General features: G+C 39.8%; 1 protein-coding gene across 1 annotated transcript; it reads right to left on the reverse strand.

Moving 5' to 3' along the window:
• Positions 1-288: 288 nt before the first annotated feature.
• On the reverse strand, positions 289-4365 carry LOC147436379 (uncharacterized). Its single transcript, XM_086487851.1, has 12 exons — positions 4360-4365; positions 4156-4258; positions 3916-3990; positions 3655-3839; positions 2921-3007; positions 2297-2878; positions 1732-1824; positions 1399-1536; positions 926-1356; positions 765-819; positions 544-698; positions 289-439 (listed from the first exon to the last, which is right to left on the reverse strand). The coding sequence occupies exons 1-12, from the start codon at positions 4363-4365 to the stop codon at positions 289-291; spliced, it is 2061 nt and encodes a 686-aa protein (XP_086343977.1).
• Positions 4366-11934: the final 7569 nt, after the last annotated feature.

Below are 11934 nucleotides of genomic sequence, written 5' to 3' on the forward strand. Positions count from 1 at the left end.
TGTAGCAAGGAGAAGAACTCAACGCAACAGAAAAACACAGAGAATCGAAACTCGTTGCGCACTTGCTAATAGTCACCTCATTAGCCATGTCACATGAATAAGTTGTCACTATCCTAGCATCATCATTAAACATGTGCTCCACTCAAGTCCCGATTATTTCTCCAAAAAATGGGTTTAATAAAAAACTATCAAATGGTTTGGCAATGAGGTGCCCTGACTAATCAATTAAAACTAAAGTATTAGGCCCCACAATTTTAGCTGTCTAAAATGGACCCACATATCTCAATTTCAATTTTCAGGTCTCTGTCCTAGCTTGCTATTGTAAACCATCACCCAATCTCCTACAGGAAAATTTTTAAACTTTATGTTCTTATTGATAACCTCTACAATATGCATGCTTTGAACTCTGCCTTCTTCCAGCTTCATTAATTCTTCCTTCCTGCAGTTTACTGACCCTTTAGGTGACAGTTTTTGTTGAATTGCAACCCTTAAACTTGGTACTAAAAATTCCAAGGAACTACTGCTTTTAACCCATACACCAACTTGAATGGAGTCATGCCTGTTGTCACTTTACAAGCAGTTCTAAAAGCCCAAAGTGTTGAATCCAACTTTTCATCCCAGCCTGTTCTATTCTGATTGACCAATTTCCTAATTATCTTGATCAAAAACTTATTTGTACTCTTTGCTTGTCCATTTGCCTGAGGATATTACACACTTGATTTCTTAAGCAGGATCATATGCAACTCAGTCAGTTTACTAATCACTTTGTTAATGAAACGTCCTCCACGATCAGAAACCAACTCAATAGGGCATCCAAACCTGGTCATAATGTTTTTATACAAAAAAAATTCCACACTCCGTGTTATCTCTTAAAGCCATAGCCTCTACCCATTTTGTGTAATAATTAGTTGCAACCAATATGTACCTATTCTGTGTAAACCTTGCAGGTGGCTTGATTGGACCAGCAAAATCTAGTTCCCATGTATGAAATGGTTCCAAAGGTAATGTAGGTTGCAAGGGAATCCTATCTACATTCAGTGGCCTGCCCTCTCTCTGACACAACAAACAGTTCTTACTGAATGCTTGAGCATCTTTTATAACAGTTGGCCACCAAAGTCCTGCTTGAAATATTTTCCTTGCAGTAACATCTCCTGAAAAATGTCCTCCTGAATTACCTGCATGAGCTTCTGCCAGTACTGCTCTTTTCTCAAATTTAGGAACACATCTGTTGATCACCTGATCAATTCCTCTCTTGAACAATATCCCTGCAATTACTGTATAAGGTTTTCTTCTTAACGCTAATCTTTTTCTTTGATCCTTAGTCATTGCTTCAGGTAACACCCCTTCAATAAAGAACTGAAGCATGTCTTCATATCAATCCCCTCACTGCTCTATCACCTGAACTAAAAAGAACTCTACATCAAGTAATTGATCAGGTACTCCTAAGGAATCAACCTCACATATTTCCAATCTACTGAGATAGTCAACCGAGACATGAAGTCTCCCAGGAGTAAGTATTACCACATATTCAAATTCCTGCAAGAGCAACATCCATCTGGCCAACCTTCCTGATAATTGTGGGTTGATCACCAAACAGATAAGAGCCCGATGATCCATGTGGAAGATTATTGTATTGTCTAAAAGGTAATGTCTAAATTTTTGCAATGCTTAGATCATTCCCAAGCATTCCCTCTCGGTAACTGTGTAATTATTTTTTGCAGGTGTCAATACCTTGCTTGCATAATAAATTGGTATAAACCAACCTCGTCTGGTTTCTTGCATCAATACTACACCTACTGCCACATGAGATGCATCCACAAAAATCTGGAATGGTAAATTTCAATCAAGAACAAGTAAAATTGCTGCTACAGTTAACATATTCTTTAGAATACTGACTACTCTTCTCCCCATTCAAATACTACATCCTTCTTTGCAAGTTTTGTTAGTGGTGTATAGACATGTGCTAAATATCTCAAAAATTGATTATGCCACTTCACCTGACCCAAAAATCTACTCAATTGCTTAATTGTCCTTGGTTCTGGTGCTTTACTGATTGCTTCCACCTTCCTTGGATCTATAGATACTCCTTCTTAAAAAATTACATGTCCCAAGAGAACTCCTCTGTTAACTGCAAATGCACACTTGGCTGGGTTCAGTGACAGTTTGAATTGCCTGTAGTTATGAAAACACAACCTAAGTGCTCAAGATATTCCTAATTCTTTCCAAAAACACTAAAATCATCCAAAAAAACCCTCAGAAATGTTGTAAGGAATTCAAAAAACACACGCTAGACCACCTTCTGAAATGTTGATGGAGCATTCTTTGAGCCAGATGTCATCACATTGCTAGCATAAACTCCCCACTTAGTGACAAAAGTTGTTTTGTCCCTGTCTTCAAGTGCCATTAAGATTTGGTTATATCCACTAAAACCATCCAAAAAAATATAAAGTTCATGTCCAACTACAACATCCAATAGTGTATCACAAAAAGGTAATGGAAATGGATCAATCACTGTTGCAGCATTCAGTTTCTTGTAATCTACACACACCCTGATCTTTCCATTCTTCTTGGGAATTACAACAATTGGTGACAACCAAGTAGCCTCATCCAATGGGTAAATGAAACCCACAGCCAACAGTTTATCAATCTCTTGTTTAACCTGTTTGGCATAGCTAGGATTCATCATGTATCTTTGTTGTACAACTGGAACTGCATCTGCTTTCAAGTTAATTTTGTGTTGAAAAAAGATAGCATCTACTCCCTTCATAGCTGTATATTTCCATGCAAAAACATCTTTGAATTCTGGAAACAACTCCTTCAGTTTCTCCTTAAACTCCTCATCCAGTTTTGCTGACACCCTCACTGTTTGTGGTTCCTCCTTAGTGTTTAGGTTCACTTATTGCAGCTCATCCTGAGTGACCCTAGCAATTCTTTCCATCTGATGTTCAAAAGCTCTTTCTGACTGCTTTATTGCTTCAATAGCTTCCAATTCTTCTTTGTTTCCAATCTAAAAAAATTTCAACAACTCATTACCCAATTTGGTAGTTGACTTCTTACCCTAAGCAATCAATGTTTCCTAAGTCAAAGACTTCAACCCATTATCCTGATGTTGCAAAACATACTTAGTTGCTATCTTTTGCACATCCACCTCAAAAATAGGTACCACTAATGAATTGGTTCTTAAAAATTCTTCTTCTACATCCTCTCCAATTTCTTCTACCATGTTCAGTCCCTCTGCATGTAGTGCGTTGAAACCTAGTGGTATTACCTTTCTGGCATCCATTTGTATTCTGACTTTCTTCTTTCCTCTTTTGATCACAATGGAATTGGCTCCCCATAACTACTTTAATCTTGCTGCTCTTAACCATGGTCTTTCCAACATTAGTGGATAAGAATGAACAAATTCTTCCAACCTGAGTACTACAAAGTTGGCTACAAAATACAGGCCCCCAACAGAGATCTGCAAACTCCTCAAAATTCCAAAGGTTGAACTCACCTTTGGTCTACCATTTTCACCTAAAAAGAAGCTGGATCCCACTTCAGGAGATTCAAACGTTTGTAAGTTTACTCCAGGAGGATATTAACTCCTGATCCTCCGTCTAAGAGTACACCGGAGAAAAACATCTTTCCAATAGAAGCCCCAACTACTGGTACCTTGTAATCAACATCCAAAGGTTGAACTTCACAAGCTTCCCCATCAACCGTTTCCTCAGTATACATTCCTATTTTTTGATTCTTTCCTGTTACTTCCTTAGTAAGCCTTTTAACAATCAAGTCCTTGACTGTGTCCCATGACCCCACAATAATTGCATAGTGACTGTTGCATATTGTTATGAATCCTATTTTAATATCCCCAATTATTGGGATTCACGAACCTCCTCTAAGGTGCAGGTCCCTGATATCTCCTGTTAGCACCCTGAGGAGCTACCACATTTGAAGTTGTCTCCCTCATTTTTTGAGTAATATACTCAGGTCTTCTTCCCCTAAAATCTGGATTATAGTAACAATTTTCATATTCATGACAAAATCTTTGACACACGTGACAATATGGTTTTCTTGACATTCCAATTGTCTGCAATTTCTCCTGAATGATTTTGTTGACTACATCTCCAGTTATTGCTTCCTTTCCCTACTTATTTTCATTCTTGTGTTTACCCTTATCTTTCTTCCGCTTCTTCTTTTCCTTCTTCTTCTTCTTTTTCTTCTTCTTTTCTGACCAATCTTCCTCTTCATCACTTTCAGTGTCAACTTCAGTATCCTAATCTGAATCATCAGTTCCTGACCTTGACTCTGACTCTTTTGACTCTGAGTCTGAATCCTCAGTCTTCTTCTTCTTCTCCTCCTTTAGTTCTACCTTACCTCCATATCTTCTTTTAGCTCTTGCAACTACTTCCACCAAATCAATAAAATCATGTGCATTTGCTAATGGGGGTCTCCCTACTACTACACTTCTGAACTCCTTTTTGAGTCCCTTACAAAAATAGTCTCCCAATTGCTCTATAGAAGGTTCTTATGCTGCTTCCAACCTATTATTTAAGTTTCTAAACTTTTGTGCATAATCTTCAACCAACAAATCTTTCTGCTTCAATTTCCTCAACTTCTTTAAATGTCTTTAGGTGTTTTATCCTCCCTGAACCTTAATAAAATTCTGTACCTTAAATCAAATTTGAGCAAAAGCTGCCATGCCATACTACAAGAACCAATCCATGGCCTTATACTGCAGTGTTGCTGCAAAATGCTCTTTCTTCGCTACATCCGGATGTAACACCTCATAACCACTTGTAGACCACCTTGTTTGAAATTGACTAACATGGCTATCAGCATCTTGGGACTTTTTCCCACTGAACTTTGACACCCCCACTTTGGGATTTGGTGCAGCCATTGGAGGTGTTGGAAATGTTTTGAGTAATCTTATTGGGAGTGGATTAAAAAGGTAAAGTACCTATTCCTGATGGTACAAACTGCAATTCTCTTCTTGCCCTTAAGATTGATTGAGTTAGCAGTATATTAACCAATTGTCCCAAAAGTGGGTTTACTGTGAGAGGAGTTGTCTATTGGCCTTCTTGGTTTACAGGTGAGGTCTCCTACAGCCTGTGTTCAGGTTCTTGTAGTTCAGTCCCCGCTCCAACAATTTTCTCTCCTGTAGCAAGCCCTCTTATAGGTTCTTTTGGTCATCACTACTCGACTCTTTTTCTTGTCTTCCCCTTGTAGTAAACTCTCTTCTCAATCTAAACCTTTTGCCATATGACTTCTGTGGTAAATTGGACCCTTGTCGTGACCCACTCATACACGATTTCTTCTTTTCTGGCTTAAATACTAATCAACACTTTCCTTTCATATAGACTGTAACATGAAGGTAAATTGCATGCCCCAAAAGATAAAAATGAAGTAACTACCTTGTCAGTCACTGCAATTTTGATTTCCCTTAGCAAATTCAGTAAGAACTCCTTCAAGAACTTGGTTGCATATTCCTCAGACTCTTCGTGTGGGGTTATCCAATTGGAGATTTCCCTCAGGTGGTCTACGTCCACTTGCATATCAATTCCCCCCTGTATTCTTGATTTCCATATGGTTTAGGCTGAATTCAAACCGATTGCAGGATTTCCAAAGTGTTAGGGGCTCACAGCCCTAATAGGTAATTAGTACAAGAGTTATGCAGAATATAGATAAACGCAGCAGGAGATTGCATATTAAAACACAAAATTGCATAATAGATGCATGAAAAACACCATAATGAAGATAGAAAAGTGCAACATTCATTGTGTATTTATCATCACAATTGAACTAGCAAAAATAGTAGTACAACAACAGGAAACTGCCAAAATTGCATGTCGGTTACCTCCAAAAACTGCTACACGCCATATGACCCTTCAAGACTTTAAAACTAACTATCCATAAAGTTCTCGCGTAAATAATCCCCCAAGGCTAAAAGCTAAGACCTTCGTTACAATCAAAAAGTAAGTGCCCTTACAGATCAGGCACTAACAATGATGTCTAGAGTCTTAGTTTTGACTCAAACTTTACCCTCAAGCTTATTTTAGGATGCTTGACACCCCGGTGAGCTCTGTTGTCAGATCTGAACTCTAAAAATGCTCTTGAGACATTATACATGGATAATGTCTTTTTGCTCAGAATGGAATGAGTTTTATCCTTGAGGTCTTTACTACACCAAAAATTTCCAAAAAGTCTCAAATCCTCAATTCTAACCCTTATTGAGGTAGCTATGATCAATTCAAGCATTCATCTTGCTCAATTCCATTTCTAGCTCTTTACAAGCTTCTAACTTGCTTCAATTTCAATGTAAGTTTGGCTATTTTCTTTGAAGTTTTTCTTAATCACAATGATTCACTGAAATGAGACCTTTTTGCTCAAGATCTGCTCTTTAGACATTATACGTGTATAATGTCTTTTTGTCGAGAATGGAAACCTATTTTTGTCCCAGGTACCCCTTGATGTTTACAACATGCATCTGTGCTCAAAGAAATATTTGGATCACTAATTCTCACAATTTCCTTACTTTTGTCAAGGAATTTCTCTAAAAGAGTAAAACTCTCTCAATGCTCACTCTATATGCTCAATTGAAGTGAAACTTGGTTCATGTGTTTCCTTAACTTGCAGATTGTGGATAGGCCGTCAAAAGTTAACTTGCTAGCTCTACCCTTGAGACACTCTACACTACCAAGAATAGTGGAGTGCGGCTAGCAAAGTGCCTAGCCTCTGATTGTGAGAGTTTGCCAGCAAAATCAAGCAAGTCGCAGAAGATTTGAGGCTAAAAGAAAACTCAAAAAGAGCAAAACTCCAGCCATGAAAGCTTATCTTTGAAAAAGAACCAAGATCAACTCAAAATTGTTATGTGTGTGATGATTTGGTGTAGCCTCGCTGTCAATTACACAGTTGTTGCAGTGCTTTTTCGCCCAGATAAAAACCTTACACAAACGCTTTGATTCTCCATCATAGCCATTTCATGAAAGCTTAAGAACTTCATTATACATTACCAAGTAGGTATTGGAAGAGGGGAAACCCTAATTGGTGGCCTCACAGCCTCAAATACAGGGTTGGAACAGCACAGGACTCCACTAGCATACCATAGGTGCACGCTTTGTATTCTTTCACAGAGGAGCTTAAAGTGCCAATATTGATGCTCTAAAATATTCCCTCACTCCTCATACTCATGGAACCATGAGTGATGTGGAATTTTGAGCCATGTTTGATCATTTTTGAGTCATTTTTTACCATTTTATTGTTAGGAAATAAGACGTAGCTAAATAGATAATTGAGTAGATTACTTAATGGATAGAGACAGATTTACATACACGAGATTATAGAGTAGAGAGAGAGAGAGTACACACGATATACGTGGTTCACCCGATGTGGGCTACGTCCACGGGAAAGCAGCCACTCAATGGCTTTAGTACTTCAAAACAAGAAGTAGTTTACAAAGGGATTATACCCTTAATGGAGCTCCCGCCTTGCTTCACTCTCACCACCTCACACTCACCTTGTTGCATCAACTTCACACTATGAAATGTGTGTAGAAATGGCCTTCTTTTATAGGCCAAAAGGGTTGCCCTCTCTTATGAGAGGCAGCCATGTGTAGCCACCCTTGTGTGAATAAGTCCAAATAGGACCCTCCAATCTGCCCATGTGTGGCCGCCCTTGAGAAGACAAGTCCGCTTTTGAATTCAGCCACCGGCCACCGGCCATTGACTACCGGCCACCGGCCAACCGACGGTTGTTTTCCGACCACTTTCCGGCCACCGTCCGGTCATAATATTCCGGCGGAAAGAAATATTCCGGCGAGGGGATTTTTGACTTGACTGTGAAAATTTTGGTTTTCAGTGATTGATTTTCTTTCACACATGATGGCTTCTCCTCATAATGGGGGCCTTACAAATGTGTGCTTTTACCACAGAAAATTACAAGGGTAAATCAGGCTCCATACTTAACAATCTCCCACTTGGAGACTGATCTCCAAACCAAACCTGTGTGATTGCTTTCCATTCTGGCTTCTTATCCTTGAATGCCGATTGAAGATGAGCAAAAGCTCAACTTCTCCTTGTTGACCACCTTTGTAAACATGTCTGCAGGATTTTCACTTGTATGCACCTTTCCTAGCTTTAGTTGTCCCTCTTCCAAAAGAGTGCGTATGAAGTGATATCTCACCTCAATGTGCTTTGTCCTTGAATGAAAGGCTGAGTTCTTTGCAAGATGGATAGCTCTTTGGCTATCACTGTACAAGACACAATTGTCTTGTTTGAATCCAAGCTCTTCTAAGAATCTGTGAAGCCACATAATTTCTTTGCTTGCCTCCGTCATTGCTACATACTCTGCTTCCGTGGTAGAAAGTGAAACCACTTTCTGTAGCTTTGAAGCCCAGCTTACTGTTGTGCCTCCAACCGTGAACACATAGCTAGTAGTGCTCCTTCGAGTATCTTTGTCACCTGCCATATCTGCATCAGCATACCCTTCTAGAAAAATATCAGTTCCTCCAAAATACAAAGCATTTGTTGTTTTCCCTTTTAGATACCTAAGTATCCACTTCACAGCTTGCCAATGCTCTTTACCTGGGTTGTCCATGAACCTACTCACAACTCCCACTGCATGTGCAATGTCTGGCCTTGTCCAGACCATAGCATACATTAGAGAACCTACCGCTGCAGCATATGGAACTTTAGACATATATGCTATCTCCTCTTGTGTCTTTGGACACATATCCTTCGTTAGTTTAAAATGACCAGCCAAAGGTGTAGAAACTGGTTTTGCATTTTGCATTGCAAACCTTTCTAGTACCTTCTTGATGTAATCTTCTTGAGATAGCTTTATTGTCTTCTTCGTCCTGTCCCTTGATATTTTCATACCAAGTATCCTCTTTGCATCACCTAAATCTTTCATTGAAAAAGATTTAGACAGCTCCTCTTTTAGGTTTTTGATGTCCTGCATGTTAGCACTTGCAATCAACATGTCATCAACATACAACATTAGGATGATGAATTTCCCATCTCCCAAATTCTTCGTGTAGACGCAGTGATCCGAGTTGCATCTTGTGAATCCATGATCCAACATCCATCGATCAAAATTCAAGTACCATTGTCTTGATGCTTGATTTAAACCATACAAGCTCTTCTTTAATCTGCAAAACCATTTTCTCCTTACCTTTTACTTCATACCCCTTTGGTTGAAGCATGTAGATTTCCTCCTCTCTAAGTCACCGTGAGGGAATGCCGTATTTACATCCATTTGCTCGAGATTTAGATTATGAGCAGCCACAAGGCTTGAGACAAGCCTAATTGAGTTCATTTTTACAACAGGAGAAAATATTTCATTGAAGTCAATACCTTTCTTTTGAGAAAACCCTTTTACCACAAGCCTAGACTTGTACCTTTTCTTCCCACCTTCTTCTTCCTTCAGCTTGTACACCCATTTGTTTTGAAGTGCCCGCTTACCTTTAGGCAACTCAACCAACTCCCATGTTTGGTTACGATGTAGTGAGTCCATCTCCACTTGCATGCTCTTCGTCCATTCTTCTTTGGATTCATGTTGCATAGCTTCTTCGTATGATTCCGGCTCTCTAGAATCTGAGATCAAGAGATGGTTGAAGGAAGGAACAAACCTTTCTGGAGGTCTAATTGCTCTTGTAGATCTTCGGGGAATAGGTTGAGTCTCCTCATTTGGTTGACGTTGTTGCACATTGTCATGGTTTGCAGTCCTTGAGTCTTCACCGTCCTCAAGCTCCATGTACTCATCACCTGTTTCTTTTGTTTGTTTTATTTCCAAGTAATTTTTATACATATTTTGCTCGTTAAAAATTACATCCCTACTCCTTAAGATTTTACCATCTTCAGGATTCCATAGGCGATACCCAAAGTCACCTTCTCCATAGCCAATGAAGAAACACTTTTTGGACTTTGCATCTAGCTTTGATCTTAGGCTTCTATCTATGTGCATGAAAGCCTCACACCCAAACACTTTGAGAAATGCATAATTCACCGGTTTACCTGTCCATGCCTCTTCTAGAACTCCCCCATCCAATGCCGTTGAGGGTGACCGGTTGATTAAGTACACAGACGTACTTACAGCTTCCGCCCAAAGCTCAAGCGGTAGGCCTGCATGTAGCCGCATGCTTCGTGCTCGCTCCATGATTGTCATGTTCATCCTTTTCGAAATCCCATTTTGTTGAGGTGTCCTTGGGGTTGTCCTTTGTCTCCGAATTCCATTGCTAGCACAAAAGCTTTCAAAAGCTTGGCTGCAATATTCGCCTCCATTGTTGGATCTGAGGCATTTAACCTTGGTACATGTTTCATTCTCCACAAAGGCTTTCCACCTTTGAAATATGTAAAATACATCGGATTTATTCTTCATGACATAAACCATGTTTTTCTAGTCGCATCGTCTATGAATGTTAAATAGTACAATGAGCCACCAAGTGATGGTGTACTTGCAGGACCCCAAACATCAGAATGAACCAACTCAAGTTTTTAATTTTTTCTTTCATTTCCTGATTTTTTGAAATTTTACCCTCTTTTGTTTACCATAAACACAATCTTCACAGAACTCTAAGTCCACTTCGTTCAAACCTGGTAGAAGCTTCTTTGTTTGAAGGATTTGCATTCCTTTCGCACTCATATGCCCAAGTCGGTAGTGCCACACCACACTGTCAACTTCTGTAGTTGCTGCACAAGCTGAAGGTTGCGTGCTAACCGTACACAAGTAAAGTGTACCGACCTTTTCTCCTTTGGCAACCACCAAAGATCCCTTTGAGATCTTCCACCGTTTGTTTCCGAATGCAATATTGTGACCTTCATCGTCCAATTGTCCTATAGAGATCAAATATTTGCAAAGAGAAGGAACATGCCTAACATCTTTAAGCTTCCATTCATTTCCGTTAGCAGTTTTGACAAAAATTGTACCTTTACCGACAATCTCACAAGCTTCATCATCTCCCAAGTATACATACCCAAAATTACCTTGGGTGTAATCTTGGAAATGTTGCTTGTGTGGTGTCGCATGGAATGAAGCCCCGGAATCTACTATCCAGGAATTAGACACATTGTCTAATGAGAGAATTAGAGCATCTTGCTCCACTTTACCTGCCACATTGGCCTCCGATGTTGGCTTGTTGTCTTGAGACTCTGACTCCTTCTTCTTCTTGGACCAGCAATCCTTCTTGACGTGGCCCTTCTTGCCGCAGTTCCAACATTCAAGAACTGACTTTGTGCGTGACTTGCTTCGTCTTGAGCGATCACGACCCTTTTGGTTTTTGAACCTCTCCTTAGGCCTTCCTCTTGTTTCCACTGACAATGCAGCACTTGATGATTCTCATGTGCTTCTCCTTCGTATTTCCTCGCTTAGGAGAACACCCACAACATCATCAAACTTAAGAGTATTTGTGCCAGAAATAGAATTACTTACAGCCATCACAAGGCTGTCCCAACTATCCGGTAGAGATGATAGTATAAGGAGAGCTCGCACTTCGTCATCGAAATTGATTTTCACCGATCGAAGTTGACTTATGTTTGTGTTAAAGTCATTTAGGTGCTCTGCAACTGAACCATTCTCTGCCATCTTTAGATTGAACAAGCGCTTCATAAGAAATACCTTATTGGATGCCAATGGTTTCTCGTAGAAGGCCACCGTTGACGCCAAGCTTAACCGGATTGTTCCCAGTGCCTTTCGATCAAGGACAATCCATGCTTCATCTGCCATTGTTGCGGGCTTCTTCGCAAGACTGCCTAGTGGCAAATAGAGATCCTTCTGGTAGAGATAGTCTTCAATCTTCATCTTCCAATGTTGGTAGTTTTTGCCGTTGAACTTCTCAATCTTGAGCTTCCCTTCCTCCGCCATAACTCCCACTCAATTCAAGGAATCCTTTCCTTGAGATAATTTAGCTACGAGCAAACCTTGCTCTGATACCACTTGTTAGGAAATAAGACGTAG

This window comes from Adiantum capillus-veneris, chromosome 18 (assembly GCF_014529385.1).
Source record: "Adiantum capillus-veneris isolate H3 chromosome 18, ASM1452938v2, whole genome shotgun sequence".
NCBI lineage: Eukaryota > Viridiplantae > Streptophyta > Polypodiopsida > Polypodiales > Pteridaceae > Adiantum > Adiantum capillus-veneris.